At 43.8% G+C, this 17177-nt stretch overlaps 1 protein-coding gene across 1 annotated transcript; it reads right to left on the reverse strand.

Annotated features, from left to right (window-relative positions):
- Positions 1 to 6046: 6046 nt before the first annotated feature.
- Positions 6047 to 14533, reverse strand: LOC144490778 (interleukin-8-like). The gene is made up of 4 exons (XM_078208807.1): positions 14414 to 14533; positions 9677 to 9812; positions 9495 to 9557; positions 6047 to 6802 (listed from the first exon to the last, which is right to left on the reverse strand). The coding sequence occupies exons 1-4, from the start codon at positions 14475 to 14477 to the stop codon at positions 6730 to 6732; spliced, it is 336 nt and encodes a 111-aa protein (XP_078064933.1). The 5' UTR covers positions 14478 to 14533; the 3' UTR covers positions 6047 to 6729.
- Positions 14534 to 17177: the final 2644 nt, after the last annotated feature.

Here is a 17177-nt window from a genome sequence, read left to right on the forward strand (position 1 = left end):
GGTCTCGGTCTTCCAGCGTGCTATGGACCGAATGGTGGACCAGAACGGGTTGCGGGCTACCTTCCCGTACCTGGATAACGTCACCATCTGCGGCCATATCCAGCAGGACCATGACACAAATCTCCAACACTTTCTGCGCACTGCATCTCGCCTGAATCTGACCTATAACAGGGAGAAGTGCGTATTCCGTACGCGCAGGTTAGCCATCCTTGGATACGTGGTGGAAAAAGGTGTCATTGACCCTGATCCAGACCGTATGCGCCCCCTTACTGAACTTCCCTTGCCCGCTAGCACGAAAGCACTGAGGAGATGCCTCGGGTTCTTTTCGTATTATGCGCAGTGGGTCCCCAACTACGCGGACAAAGCCCGTCCGCTCATCAAGTCCACGACCTTCCCACTCACGCCGGAGGCCCAATTGGCCTTCAAGGCTTTGAAAAGCGACATTTCGAAAGCCACGATGCACGCGGTGGATGAATCCATCCCTTTCCAGGTGGAGAGTGATGCATCTGATTTCGCCCTAGCCGCCACACTAAACCAGGCAGGCAGGCCCGTCGCGTTCTTTTCCCGCACCCTTCAAGGCCCCGAAATTCGGCACTCAGCGGTGGAGAAGGAGGCTCAGGCCATTGTGGAGGCAGTCAGACACTGGCGCCATTACCTGGTGGGGAAGCGGTTCACTCTGATCACGGATCAACGATCCGTGGCGTTTATGTTCAGTAACACGCAGAGGGGCAAGATCAAGAATGATAAGATCTTGCGGTGGAGAATTGAGCTCTCCACCTATAATTACGATATTATGTATCGTCCAGGGAAGCTCAATGAGCCCTCGGATGCCCTCTCGCGCGGAACATGCGCCATCATGCAGGAGGACCGCTTGAAGGCCCTCCACAATGATCTGTGTCATCCTGGAGTCACCCGACTCTACCACTTCGTCAAAGCCCGCAACCTGCCCTACTCGGTGGAGGATGTCAGGTCAGTGACGAGAAGCTGTCGGATTTGCGCGGAATGCAAACCGCACTTTTATCGACCGGACCGGGCACAATTGGTCAAGGCCACTCGCCCTTTCGAGAGGCTGAGTGTGGATTTTAAGGGCCCCCTTCCCTCAACGGACCGGAACGTCTATTTCCTCAATATAATAGATGAGTACTCCCGGTTCCCGTTTGTTGTCCCCTGTGCGGACACGTCGACTGCCACCGTGATTAAGGCATTCAGTGAGCTTTTTACCCTGTTCAGGTACCCCTGCTACATTCATAGCGACAGGGGCTCGTCGTTCATGAGCAACGACTTGAGGCAATTCCTGCTCTCATTCGGGATTGCCTCTAGTAGAACCACGAGCTACAACCCTAGGGGTAACGGACAGGTGGAAAGGGAGAATGCTACAGTCTGGAAGGCTGTCCTACTGGCGCTGAAATCCAGGGGCCTTCCAGTCTCCCGTTGGCAGGAGGTCCTTCCAAATGCGCTCCATTCTATCCGCTCCCTCCTGTGTACGGCAACCAATGCTACTCCCCACGAGAGGATGTTCTCATTCCCTCGGAAGTCGTCCTCGGGGATCTCATTACCAGCCTGGTTGACGTACCCAGGACCCGTCCTTCTGCGGCGACATGTGAGGGCTCGCAGGTCCGACCCCTTGGTCGAACCGGTCCAACTCCTCCACGACAACCCTCAGTATGCCTATGTGGCATATCCTGACGGGCGAGAGGACACAGTCTCCATTCGAGACCTGGCGCCCGCAGGGGACGTAGCAACTCCTGTCGCTCCCATACCCCCTGTCACGAATCCCCTACTACTTATTTCTTCCCCAGACGTGGCGCGGTCAGCACCGGGACCAGTGCATAACAGTTATACTCCCATGTACAGCTTGCCTGAGACTCGGAGATCGGCGCCACCACAGAAGGTTCCAGGACCCCCTGCACCATCGCCTCACCAGGGTCAACCGGCCCGGGAGTCCTTGAGGGGACAGCCGGACGCTGTTTTGGAGAGAACGCCACCGCAAGCACCTGCTCCGGTTTCGCAACCGGTGTTGAGGAGATCACAGCGACGGTGCGGTCCTCCAGACCGTCTGGACTTGTGAATTTTGTATATATATGATCTGTTTTTTGCACCCCGCCGGCCTTTGTTTTTAAAGGAGGGGTGAATGTGGTGAACCATCGTTGGTTACCACTGGGGGTTGTTCTTATGTTACTGTTGGGTTAGGGTGTTGTCACTGTGGGGGTTGTATAATGTTGTTGGGTTAGGGTGTTTACCTGTGGTAAATGTTATTATGGCACATCCCGGTGGGGCCCCGCCTCCGGAGGAGAGGTATAAGACCCTCTGCTCCGGCAGGACCCCTCCAGTCTGAACTGGTGTACTCGTGTTAGTTAGTTCCATTGTTTGATAATAAAAGCCTTCAATAACTGAAGCCTTGTTCCACGTGCTTGATTGTCGCGCATCAAGGTCCCATGGCGCTATTTAAAGAACAGTTGGGGAGTTCTCACGTTCTAGTCAATGGTTATCCCACAACTAATGCCACATTCTCCCCTTGTCTGCGTGGGTTTCCTCCAGAGAGTGCGGGTCAGGTTGGTTGGCCATGCTAAATTGCCCCTTAGTGTCAGGGGGACAAGCAGGGTAAATACCTGTGGTTACAGGGATAGGGTTTGGTGGGATTGTTGTTGGTGCAGGCTCGATGGGTCGAATGCCTCCTTCTGTACTGAAGGGATTCTATGATACAATGATTCTAAAATGGATCTAATTCTGATAGTAGTACAAATGCAAAACGGCACATCAGTAGCTTGCTTTACACCCCAGCTGTTTTACTCTTCCATTGAAATCAATAGAACTGGGGTAAAACGTACAATATAAGAACATAAGAATTTTTTACCGTTTAAATAATAGCCCATTTTGCTGTTATTCCTACCAAAATGGATGACCTCACATTTACCAACATTATACTCCATCTGCCAGACCCTTGCCCACTCACTTAGACTATCTATGTCCCTTTGCAGACTTTCAGCGTCCTCTGCACACTTTGCTCTGCCACTCATCTTGGTGTCATCTGTAAATTTTGACACATTACACTTGGTCCCCAACTTCAAATTATCTGTGTAAATTGTAAACAATTGCAGTCTCAACGCTGATCCCTGAGGCACACCACTAGTCACTGATCGCCAACCAGAAAAACCCTTCTTTATTTCCTTAGATATCCAACCCATTTACCCCCACTATTTGCTCTCTGTTAGTTAACCAATCCTCCATCCATGCTAATACATTACCCGTAACACCGTGCACCTTTATCTTATGCAGCAGCCTTTGGTGCAGCACCTTGTCAAATGCCTTCTGGAAATCCAGATACACCACATCCACAGGTTCCCCATTGTCCACCGCGCGTGTAATGTTCTCAAAGAATTCCACCAAATTAGTCAACATGACTTACCCTTCATGAACCTATGCTGCATCTTACCAATGGGACAATTTATATCCAGATTTCTCGCTATTTCTTCCTTGATGATAGATTCAAGCATTTTCCCAACTACAGAAGTTAAGTTAATTGGCCTATTGTTACCGATCTTTTGTCTACCTCCTTTTTTAAACAGTGGCGTCACATTTGCTGTTTTCCAATCTGCAGGACCCACCCCAGAGTCCAGCAAAGTTTGGTAAATTACCACTAGTGCATTTGCTATTTCCCCCCGCCATCTCTTTCAGTACTCTGGGATGCATCCTATCCCAGGAGATTTGTCTACCTTTAGCCCCATTAGCTTGTCCAACACTACCTCTTTCATGATAATGATAGTTTCTAGGTTCTCACCTGCCATAGCCTTCTTGTCATCAGTTTTTGGCATGTTATTTGTGTCTTCCATTGTGAAAACCGACACAAAATACCTGTTCAATGCCTCAGCCATTTTCTCATTTCCAGTTATTACATCCCCCTTCTCATCCTCTAAGGGACCAATGTTTATTTTAGCCACTCTTTTTCATTTAATATATTTGTAGAAACCTTTGGTATCTGTTTTTATATTCTGAGTCAATCTATTCTCATAATCCATCTTATTTTTCTTTATAGCTTTTTTCATGGCTTTCTGTTGACCTTGAAAGATTTCCCAATCCTCTAGTTTCCCACTAATCTTTGCCACTTTGTATGCATTTTCTTTCAATTTGATTCCCTCCTTTATTTCCTTAGATATCCTTGGCTGATTATCTCTCTTTCTACAGTCCTTCCTTATCACTGGTATATACTTTTGCTGAGCACTGTGAAAGATCACTTTGAAAGTTCTCCACTGTTTCTCAATTGTCCCACCATAAAGTTTTTGTTCCCAGTCTATCTTAGCCAACACCTCCCTCATCCCTTTGTAGTCTCCTTTGTTTAAGACAAGACACTGGTATTGGATTTTACCTTCTCGCGCTTCATCTGTATTTTAAATTCAACCATACTGTGATCGCATCTTCCGAGAGGATCACTAACTGTAAGATCATTAATTATTCCCGTCTCATTACACAGGACCAGATCTAGGATAGCTTGTTCCCTCTTAGGTTCCATTACATACTGTTCAAGGAAACTATCGCGAATACATTCTATGAACTCCTCCTCAAGGCTGCCTTGGCCGACCTGGTTTGACCAATCGACATGTAGATTAAAATCCCCCATGATAATTGCTGTATTATTTTTGCATGCATCAGTTATTTCTTTGTTTCGCCCCCCACTGTGATGTTATTATTTCGGGCCACAGACTACGCCTATCAGTGATTTTTTCTCCTTACTATTTCTAATTTCCACCCGAATGGATTCAACCTTTTTTTTCCATAGAACCTATATCATCTCTCACTACCACCCTGATGTCATCCTTAAATATCAGAGCTACACCGCCTCCCTTACCTTCCTGTCTGTCCTTCCGAACAGTTTGATACCCCTGGATATTTAACTCCCAGTCGTGACCATCCTGCAACCATGTCTCTGTAATGACCACTAAATCATACTCGTTCGCAATGATTTGTGCCGTCAACTCATTTACCTTGTTTCGAATGCTACGAGCATTCAGATAAATTGCCCGTATGCTAGTTTTTGTATCTTCTTTTTGAATCCTAACACCTCCATTAATAACATCTCCTGAGTTCACCTTCCTTTTAACTTTTTTCCTGATTTTCGATGCAGTTGAAACCTTCTCCCCACATGCTAACCTGCTGCTTTGCTTTCCATTAATCCTTATCCTTACACTACCTCGATTCAGGATGGGATGATCTGTCAGGGCTGAAATATTATTTAAAAGGTTGTCTGGCAACTGAGGTTTGTGTTTGAATGTGCTGCTCAGACACTCTGCATAGTTTTGTCGCTAAGTATTTTTCACAGGTCTGTAGCTCCCTGAGACAGCTCCACAGTGACTGGGACCTGAGGGAACACAATAGAAGCACCAACCAGCACCCTCCCTTTCTTCCACACCTATTTCCCACCCTCTCTATCAGGGCTGTGCCTTTTTGAGCGAGTGTTTCGTGCTGGTTGGCGGTTAACTGGCTCCAGGACTGACCATGGCTGGCAATGCGCTTCCTGTCCATTTCCGGGCTTGCTGAGTGCACATGCCGGATGGGTGAAAAATTCAGACCCCTATTACAGCAGTAGCTGTGAAACACTTTGTGATGTCCTGAGATTTGTAAAGGTGTAACGCAAATCCAATTACTTTCTTGGCTGTTAAAATGCTTAACAGAAATGTATAGTGTTTCATTCAAAAAGTTGAAGCAATTGATACTCTTTTGGAATGGTTATTAAACTTCACTTGCCAGTGGGACCATCTGGTTCTGCCCACCGACAGCGTGTCCCTGCTGTGGGTTTCCTGCTGGCGAGAGGTGCATTCAACAATAAACCCCGTTGACAATGGTGGGACCAGCAGAACCGGCCAATGGTGGGCCGCCTCCGCTACCGCAAAGCATGCCGCGGGCGACATGGGAAATTCCACTCAGTGTTATGGTAAATAGAGCAGGGCGTTGGAAATTATTGGATAGCTCTTTCAAAGAGTCTTTCATAAGCACCATGGTGTAAACATCCTCCTTATTTGTTGATGAATGATTCAATTCTTCCCCGAAATTTGGTATTTAACATAAATATTTAATGATATAAGCAATTCACGCATGCAAAAAATATAATTTACACAGCTCCACAGTACAAAGTAGTTCTGAAGCAGTTACAAACTGGTTTTCACTCCAATTCTTTGCTGCTCTCTATATATAAAACAATGTTTATAGTAATAGAAAATACATAAATAGAAAATAACAGCATAAATATTAAAAATAGATAGCAGCATAGAATGGAATTATAACACGGCAAACCTAGCACATTTAAACCATTAAACTCTGGGGCTAATCCCCCATTCTCTGTTGAAAGTGAGGATTTTGTATTGCCACCATTAGAATTAATACAGGAAATTGATAAAAAGCCAATGAGGTTTCAGGACCTAAGAAACTAATGCGTATCAGAACATAACATGGCAGCAACGAGTGAAATGTGATATTCTCATTGGATAATACAATCTAAGGTACTTCATTAAACAATCACGAATATAGGACCAGCCTTCATTCTATCACTCAGCTTCCGCCAATTATGTTTCCATGGATACTTCAAATATAATATAAATACACTTCAAAGTGTGGCAAACGATTTTGATGCTCACATGAAAATATTTTAAAATGAATGAAGAGATCTAAACATGGCAGTACTTTGTGAACGATTCATGGGTTGCAGAAAGGCACACAAAGCCTGGATAGACTTTTGTCTCAAGAGTGCCCCAGCCCCTTGAATATTCCGACTTTGACCTTCTCTTCACTGAATTTTAATTTTTTCTGGCGGCTGCAGAGAATTCAAAGAAGAATAAAAATTATACTGTGAATTTCTCAGGCTACTGTGTGTTGATATTTCTATCAATAAAACTCAGATTTTGAAAACTTGTTAGATTCACATTACAATTCCTCAGAGAATAAATGGCATCACAGTATGACAGAATATTATCATTTTCCCTGTGCAATCACTGGGCCAGAGTAACTCGAAAAGAGAATGTTTTTTAAGGTAATCAATTATCAGACATATGCTCAGCACTTAGCATCTTTCCAATTGAAGCGAACTGCTAGGATTTTATTCTATTTCACTCAAGGAGGCAGTGAAATGGCAGGAGCATTTTTCTGGCATCATCCTATAGGATATCAGCAAAGCAGATGGGAAGGGTTAGTGCTGCATTCTCATCCCTATGGTTTGCCATGAACACCACGTGTCATTCTTTCCCATCGTACTGTATGATAATGCAGGTCGGAGGTCAGGCCCAGCTCCCAGCTTCTTCTGTTCACGTCCCATCTGATGAAAAGTGGCAGTGCATCTGAAGTAGGGCTGATTATGCCCCCATAATTGTGGAAAGTGGGAGCCATGGTAAACCTCCCCTCTTCCCACGAGTTCAGCTTATTTTAAGTGCTTCAGTTCTAGCCAAGCACTTAACTAGGAAGATGAGGTGAGAGGGGATGCAGTTTGGGTAGGATTGGAGAGGCATCAGTAAATTCTGTCTCACAACGCTTCTCCAATCAGACTTTTGAATCGTCCTATCACACATTAAGCTGATCTTTCTCTTCACCCTATCTGTAATTGCAACACTATATTCTGCACCCTCCTTTACTTCTCCCCATGTGCTCTAAGAACGGTATGTTTTGTCTGTAACATTTGTCAGAAACAATACTTTCCACCATATCCCAATACATGTGACAATAATAAATCAATCAATCAATCAAAGAGCAAAGATTCATCCTATCATTCCAAAATTATTCCAAGGTTGTGGGAAAACACACTGTCGACAGGGTGGCTCAACTGCACAGATAGGGAGGCAAAATAGGGGTAGGGCTATAGCGAGTGGGGATTCAATTGTGAGGGAAACACAAAGACATTTCTGCGGCCACAAGAGTGACTCCAGGTTGTTGTGTTGCCTCCCGGGTGCTAGAATCCAGGATGTCACAAAGCAGCTGCAGAACACTTTGGCTGGGGATTGGGTGAAGAGTTTTAACAACACCAGGTTAAAGTCCAACAGGTTTATTTGGTAGCAAACACCATTAGCTTTCGGAGCGCTGGAAGAGCCAGTGGTTGTGGGGCATGTTGGTACCAATGACACAGGTAAGTAAAGGGACGAGGTCCTGAAAGCTGAATACAGGAAGTTAGTTGGTAAATTCAGAAGCAGGTCCTCCAAGTGCCATGCACTAGCGACAGTGGAAATACGAGGATTGGTAGGATGAATGCATGGCGAGGGAGGTGGTGTAGGAGGAGCCACTGGGACAGGTTCTGCGGAAGGTGAGACTTGTACAAATTTGATGGGTTATGACCCAACAGGATTGGGACCAATATCCGTGCAGGGTTGTTTGCTAGTGCTGTTGGGGAGGCTTTAAACTAATATGGCAGGGGGATGGGTAGCTGAGCAGTGAGTTTGAGGAGATAGAAACTAGGTTAGAAACAAAAGGCAGAAGAAGTGAAAGCAAGGGAAGAAGACATGGGAATAAAAGGCAAAAAACAAACAGTGGCTCTTTGTCCCTAGAGAAAGGCTTAGGTTAAGGAAAAGTGGTAGGAAAACAAAATATGTCTTCACGTATGTGACAGCACAAATAGAGTTGAATTGATATGATCTGATTGCCACTACTGAGACATAGATGCAAGGAGATAAAAGGTGGGAAATCAATATTCAGGATTATTTGATTTTTAGGAAAAACAGGCAGGAAGGAAAAGGTGGTGCGGTAGCTCTGTTAACAATCTGAGGTGGAGATGCCGGCGTTGGACTGGGGTAAACACAGTAAGAAGTTTAACAACACCAGGTTAAAGTCCAACAGGTTTATTTGGTAGCAAAAGAAAAAGCTTGTGGCTTTTGCTACCAAATAAACCAGTTGGACTTTAACCTGGTGTTGTTAAACTTCTTACCATCTGAGGGCACAGCTTCAGAGTAAAGGGATGAATGGCCAACTCCTGTTCCTATTTCTTATGGTCTTATGGTATATTTCAGCTAAAGCTGTGGCTAACTTGACTAAAATTGATGCTGTAACTGAACAGCATTAGGAAACTGAAGCAGGAGCTGGATGACCTCCGGATCATTCGGGAGAATGAGGAGTTTATAGATAGTAGCTTCAGGGAGGCAGTTACGCCAAAGGCACAGAGCACAGGTAATTGGGTTACCGTCAAGCGAGGGAAAGGGAAAGGACAGGCAGAGCAGGGTTCCCCTGTGGCCATTCCCCTCCACAACAGGTATACCGATTTGGATACTGTTGTGGGGGATGCCTTACCTGGGGCAAGCTGCGGCAGCCGGATCTCTGGCACTGAGTCTGGTTCTGCAGCGCAGAAGGGAGGGTGGAAGAAGAGGAGAGCGGTAGTGATAGGGGACTCGATAGTCAGAGGTGCTATGGAACATTTCCTGGGGCTGATGAAAATCCACGAAAATCGATGGTGTTTGAATGAATTAAAATCTTGCCCAAACTCTCATATCCAACATTATTGTTGCTCAGATTAAATAACATAAAATACTTACAGAAACTCCTTCACCCAGGGTTGATTTGGATTCAGGCAGACTTTCTTATCTTGGACAGTGACACTGAGGAAAGAATAGAACAAGGACAATTAGCTCAAATGTTCTACTCTTAATAGTACAAATTAAAAATCCTTATTGCAAGAAATAGAGGTGTTTAAAGACCTTGCTTTAGTAATACTTACATGATCTGTCTCTTAGGACAGTGGGGACTACTTTCTAAAATTTGAGTATCCTTCAAGTGCTTTGGATGGATGATCTTCGAATGTGTTTTGATACATTGACATCGCAAGTTCATTCCTGTTCTTCCAACTGATGCAGCTGTGAAATGGACAAATAGCGGAACTTTACTCTTTCTAGATTTTTAAAAGTGACTCTCTCTATTTCACATCTATATATAGCTCTGTGTGTTTATATTTGAACAAGTTCAAAACAATTTTTATACTCTAAATCACAATCTCTAAATCTCCCCCAATCTCTTCAAATAGGCAAGTTAGAGACAGCCTGTTATCAAGAGATGTAGAAAGAGGTATTACAGCTTGAAAGCAGAAATGACTAGTGTTGAAGAGAATCTTGCTTCTTGGAAGTAAAAACTGCACTTGCTGGGGTCACATTTGTAGGCTGAATTTTCTGGTTAATTTGAATTCTCTGCTACAATACACCTTAGAACATTACCCTATATCGATGGATGGGATTTCATTCAGTGGTCAGTTCCATCTACAATGCATATTTGTGGTTGAAAAACATACTTAGCACCAGACTTGTCGAATACACCCCTGACCAATCCTCAGCTTTGTATTTGGAAGGTGCTTATTCAGATCATCCATTGCTAATGTTAATGGGCGGCACATAGAACAGAACATTACAGCACAGTACAGGCCCTTCGGCACTCGATGTTGCGCTGACCAGTTAAACCAATCTAAAGCCCATCTAACCTACACTATTCCAATATCATCCATATGTTTATCCAATGACCATTTAAATGCCCTTAATGTTGAGAATGAACTCTAGCAACTTCCTCAGTACTGGTGTTAGGATCACTGGCCTATAGTTCCCTGTTTTCTCTCTACTTCCCTTTTAGAGTAGCGAGCTCACATTAGCTACCCTCCAATCTGTAAGAACCAATCCAGCGTCCAAATAATTTTGGAAAATGACCACCAATGGATTTACTATTTCCAGGACCACTTCCTTAAATACTCTGGGATGAAGATTATCAGGCCTTGGCAATTTATACACCTTCAATCCCATTAACTGCCCCAAAACCATTTCTCTACTAATGCTGATTTCCCCCATCTCCTCACTAAAACTTGTTTCTCTCAGAACTTCTGGTATATTACTTCTGTCTTCACAAAGGAAGATATGAATAAAGTATGAATTTTAGTTCCTCGGCCATTTCTTTGTTCTCTGTTATGAAATCTCCCGTTTCTGACTGTAAGGGGCCTACATTCATTTTTGTCAATCCTTTTCTCCTTACATATTTATGCTTTTACAGTCAGTTTTTATGTTTCCCACTTGCTTGCTTTCATACTCTATTCCCCTTCTTAATTAATCCTTTTCGGGGCCTAAATGCACAACCACTCCTGGTGTGGTAAAGAGAATAGAGGATGCACAAGGGGCCAGAATTGGTCGAACACAGTACTAGGAGGCACATAGGGCAAGATATGGTTATAATTTCCAATGTACATACTTGGCTATCTTTCGCTAACTATACTTAGCAACTCTTCCGATTCCATAACTGCTACTCTTGATCTAACCTATTCATTTGTCTTTCTGTCTGTTCAGCTGTCACTTCAGAAAGTTGAAGCCAAATTGAAGGAGATGTTATAACATGTGACTAAAAGGTCAGTCAATACGATAGGTTTTAAGAAGGGTAGATATTCAGTGGGATCTGAAAGGAGAAAGATGGCGAGGCAATGAGATTTAAGGGGGGACTCCCAGAGTTTAGAAATGCATGAACACGCCTGGTGTGGTAGAGTGGAGGATGCACGAGGGGCCAGAATTGGTGGAACACAGTTCTAGAAGGCACATAGGGCAGGAAGTGGTTATTCGGATAGAGTGGGCAGAGAGAAGATGGGAGTTATGAAGACAAGGAATTGAAGGGATAGGAATGAGGATGAAAATTTTAAAGTTGAGCCATAGGTGGTGTTGTACTTTTTTTTAAATCCCAGGAACTCGCCAGTGATCTTAATTGACAAGAGAAGGTGTTTTGCTATGGGAGCTAGTTGAAAGAGGTCCTTGGTTTTTGGGTGTTTAGTGAAAGACCCATTTTCTCATATGCTTTAGAGAAGTCATTCATAATGACCTAGAGCTCAGTTTGAGTGAGCGTGCACACAAGGACCATCTGCATGCTGAAGCTGATGATTTGAGGTTGCAGTGGTTTTGGATTGAAGGTGGCATCAGTTTGAACAGTTTCCCATCTGTTCTGTAGATTATCCTCATGCCTGTGGGTAACATGCTGGAGGTGAGGTACAGTATTGCAATGAGAAAAATGGAGAAGAGGATTGGCACAATGACACAACCTTGTTTGATCCCATTTTTCAGTAAGATCGGGTTTGTAGTTCCATTGGAGAGGACCATCTTCCATATCTTGGGAGCCTCCTCTCAACAAAGATAGAGATAGATAATGAAATATATCATCACCTCCAATGGACCAGCTCAGCTTTTGGATGACTGAGAAATCCGTATGTTCCTTCTCAGGCTTTAACTTGCAGTGAAGGGTTAGGATGAGACAAGACTGGAGAACACTCTGTGCTGAAAGATGTTGCTAAACAACAGATAGTGATGCAAGAATAAAATTAATTCTAATTTTGGTGGGATCCTCTCATTAGTTTCCCATTTTTGCCAATATTTCCTTTCGTTTCTTGCCCCCTTAGTGTCAGGGGAATTAGCAGGGTAAATATGTGGGGTTACGGGGATAGGACCCAGGTGGGATTGCTGTCAGTGCAGGTGCGATGGGCCAAATGGCCTCCTTCTGCACTGCAGGGATTCTATGAAAAGGGTATTTGAGAACTGAACCTCAAACCCAAGACTAAGATTCTCGCTTACAGACAGCAGTGATCCCTATGCGCCTATGTTCTTTGGGGTTTTGGACAATCTATGCAAAAGTACCTCAAGCACTGAAGTACCACCAACCATGCTTTCTTAAGATCCTCCAAATCTAGCGGTGAGAAAGGCAGTCCAACAGCAGAATCGTTTCAAGCCAACTTTTCCAGCATCAAAGCACTAATTGCTCAAAACCAGATCTACTGAACCAAACTTATCATCCGTGTGCTTGATACCAGACTTGCATTGCAACTGCTGTACTGGAAACTCAATCACAGCAAGAGACTCCCAGGAAGACAGTGGCAATGCCTTTTGAGATGTCTTCAAAGTATCATGAAGAGGTTAAACATGCCCACTAATCCTTAGGAGACCCTGGCTTGTAACCGATCAAAATGAAGATGGCTCATTTCGGAAAGGCACTGAACACATCAAGAGACTCAAGGAATGTACACAGGCAAAGTCACCAAAGAATCGCACAAACCTCCAAATAATGCATCTAACTCTTCAAGCAGAAGCTGCCCTGTACACGGCAGAGGTTGCAGAGTGTGCATTGTATTACCAGTCATCACGGAGCCCATAGAATCAGAGTGGAAGTAAGGTATCCTCAATTCCAAGAGACTGCCCAAAAAGACTCTTCTTCCTCAGCTCCATGCTGACCTTGGTAACATTGTTCTCAGAGATGTAAGAAGTCTCACAACACCAGGTTAAAGTCCAACAGGTTTATTTGGTAGCAAATTCGGAGCACTGCTCCTTCGTCAGATGGAGTGGAAATGATCTGACGAAGGAGCAGTGCTCCGAAAGCTTATGGTATTTGCTACCAAATAAACCTGTTGGACTTTAACCTGGTGTTGTGAGACTTCTTACTGTGTTCACCCCAGTCCAACGCCGGCATCTCCACATCAGAGGTGTGGCTAGCTTCCTTAGGCACACAACTAATTATCATCTCAATGTCCCAACAATATTAACCCATCCAGAAGCATTAACTATCTCTGTGCTGTCACACTGCTTATCTGACATTCAATCTTGGGACAAATCTCAATTCAGTTCAATTTAACAAAGACTGGAGTCACCACTTCTGGGCCCTGCCACAATTTCTGTGTTCCCATTGTTATCTTCTTTCCCTACCAATTAGGCTGAGCCATATTGCTTGCAACCTCAGGTGTTCTACTGAAGCTGAGTTTCTGATCCCCTCTCATCTCTATCATAACAAAGTTAGAATTTACGTGATAATTAATTATTTGATCAGAAAAAACAGACAGCAATATTTCCAAACAGTTGCAATAGGGGTTAAAATTCTCCAAAAACATCTTCATTTTACCATCACTAACTGGATAAGCTTTCTTTCCTTTTCAAAATACTCCATTTTAAAAAATCTTGATTTCTCAAAATCACAGGCACGGTGGCACAGTTGTTGGCACGGCTGCCTCACAGCACCAGAGACGCAGATTCAATTCCCCGCTTGGTTCACTGTGAGGAATCTGCATGTTCTCCCCAAGTCTGCGTGAGTTTTCTCCGGGTGCTCCGGTTTCCTCCCACAGTCTGAAAGACATGCTGGTTAGGTGGATTGTCCATGCTAAATTCTCCCTCAGTGTACCCGAACAGGCGCTGGAGTGTGGCGACTAGGGGATTTTCACAGTAACTTCATTGCAGTGTTAATGTAAGCCTACTTGTGACACTAATAAATAAACTTTCTATGACAGTAGACAGTACTGTCAGTATTTTTATGAGTATTTATGACTATGGGATGAAATAAATGAAAATCGGTTTATTGTTAGTAGTGAGCACTTTTATTTAAACAATATACGGCATGTGAAGAATGCATATATATGAGCATGCCTTTAGATTCTTTACTGCTGCCATGGAGTTAGATCATTCCTTACCTTGTGTGGAAGCCATGTAAAGTGCCAAGAGAATGAGGATGATGAGAGTAACTTTTCTGTTCATTGTCCTTCACTGTACGGTGTTCCTTATCTTCTTGCTGCTGCGCTGCTGTCTCTCTGATCCCACCGCTCTGCTGCTGCTTTTATCGACCAAATTCTGTGAATCAAGATTGGGTGACGACACTGTCTGGAGTTTCCCCAGAGAACTAATGTTCACATTAACAAAATAACTGATGGGATAAACACCATAAATGATTGGAATCATCCAGATGTGGATTACGGAGAGGGGGTAGTTTCCCAAATGCAATTTTCTGTGAGTATTCCTGTTTCCTTTCCAGAACCCACTGATCTGAAACAGCTGTGAATTTCTGCTGAATTGGAGCAATCACTTACGTCACAGAGGCTGGAATCTTAGCATCATTCAAGATAAGATCATGCCCCATGTCATTCGACCCATTGGGTCAATGCCAACTTTCCTCGGGGCAGCCCAGTCAGTCCCACTCCTCCACTTGGTCGCTAAAGTCCTCCAAGTTTATTTCCTTCAAGTGCCCGTGCAATTTCCTTTTGATGTCACTGATTGTTTCCGCTTCCACCTTTCTCATGGTCTGTGAGTTCCAGGTCATTGCCAAGCACTGAGTAAAGAAGTTTCCTGCGCATTCCTCTCTTACCCAAAACCTTAAATTTGTGTCCCCGAGTCCTTGTACCATCAGCTGATGAAGAGAGTTTTCCTTGTCTGTCTTATCTAAGCCTGCCATAATCTTGTACACCTCTATCAAATCTCCCCTCAATCCCCTTTGCTCCAAGTAGAACAAACCCAGCTTTACCAACCTAACCTTGTAAGCAAAATCTTTCCTCCAGGCAAGTATAGTGGTAACTCTCTACTGCACCCTCTCAAGGACCTATTTCTGAAAGTGTGGTTGTTATGAACCACACTGATACTGACTGCGAGGGAATCCCAAAAACCAGAAGGGTAACTTGGAACATTGGTTGGTAGCAGTGTATGTATTTATTTTTGTATTATGTGAGGAACAATATACAGCCCAGTGAAAAAACAGTCCAGTCTTTGTGTAAGCTATTAATAAAGAATATTTATTAACTTAAAGAAAAACAAGAACACACACAAAAAGGACTATAATATTTTACGACATTGAGGGAGACTGATGGCTCTGCATGCACAACTTCGCACAAAACTAATCCTTGGTACCCAAAACTATCTACGTTCAGCTGAACTCTGAGATGCCCCTTTCCCCAAAACAACATCCAATACTAAGTAACTCTACCATTGACGCATGTAGAAAGGATGGAGAGCTTCAAGTTTTTAAGTGTCCAGATCACCAATAACCTGTCCTGGTCCCCCCATGCTGACACTATAGATAACAAAGCCCACCAACGCCTCTAATTTCTCAGAAGACTAAGGAAATTTGACATGTCAGCTATGACTCTCACCAACTTTTACAGATGCACCATAGAAAGCATTCTTTCTGGTTGTATCACAGCTTGGTATGGCTCCTGCTCTACCCAAGACCGCAAGGAACTACAAAAGGCTGTGAATGTAGCCCAGCCATCACTCAAACTATCCTCTCACCATTGACACTGTCTACATTTCCCGCTCCCTCAGAAAAGCAGCCAGCATAATCAAGGACCTCACACATCCTGGACATACTCTCTTCCACCTTCTTCCGTCGGGAAGAAGATACAAAAGTCTGAGGTCACGTACCAACCGATTCAAGAACAACTTCTTCCCTGCTGCTGTCAGACTTTTGAATGGACTTACCTTGCATTAAGTTGATCTTTTTCTACACTCTAGCTATGACTGTAACACTACATTCTGCACTCTGTCGTTTCCTTCTCTATGCATACAGAGTGGCCAAAAATAGTGGAGAATTGGAAGATTGGGAAAACTTTAAGAAACAACAAAGAACGACTAAGAAGGTGATAAAGAAAGGAAAGATAGGTTATGAAGCTAGGCTAGCTCTAAATATAAAAAATGATAGTAAAAGGTTTTACAAATATATAAAAAGGAATAGAGTGGCAAGAGTGAATGTTGGACCCTTGGAGGACGAGAGGGGGGATTTAATAGTGGGAAATGAGGAAATGGCTGAAACTTTAAATAAGTTTTTTGTGTCGGTCTTCACGGTGGAAGACACAAATAGTTTACCGAATATTAACGATAGAGGGTTGGTAGGAGGAGAGGTACTCAATACAATTAATGTTACCAGGGAGGCAGTGCTTGGTAGACTAACGGGACTGAAGGTGGACAAGTCCCCGGGCCCGGATGGAATGCATCCCAGGATACTGAAAGAAATGCGTTAGTGGTTATTTATCAAAATTCGTTGGATTCTAATGGCACTGTGGGTGTACCTACACCACATGGACTGCAGTGGTTCAAGAAGGCAACTCACCACTACCTTCTCAAGAGGCAATTAGGAATGGGCAATAAACCCTAGGTTATTCAACGATACCCACATCCCATGAACAGATGTTTTAAAAAATGGGACAGAAAGGTTGTGCAAACAGCAGCAGTGGTCTCAGCTTTTAGGACCCTTTAGCTCATTATTATGGAAAAAGTGAGTCATGGTAAGTAGTCTGACGCATACATTTTGCTCATATAAATTAGCCTGTGTTCATTTGTTGTTAATGATTCCTAAAATAAGCAAAGTCAAGTGGGAGCTGATTTTCCTTCTGGATGTGGGTAACAGTCACTTTTTGGAATTTTCACAGAGGCATCCGCTTACTCAATTGGTCTATTGGACCCATATCCAAG

This window comes from Mustelus asterias, chromosome 1 (assembly GCF_964213995.1).
Source record: "Mustelus asterias chromosome 1, sMusAst1.hap1.1, whole genome shotgun sequence".
NCBI classification, from domain to species: domain Eukaryota; kingdom Metazoa; phylum Chordata; class Chondrichthyes; order Carcharhiniformes; family Triakidae; genus Mustelus; species Mustelus asterias.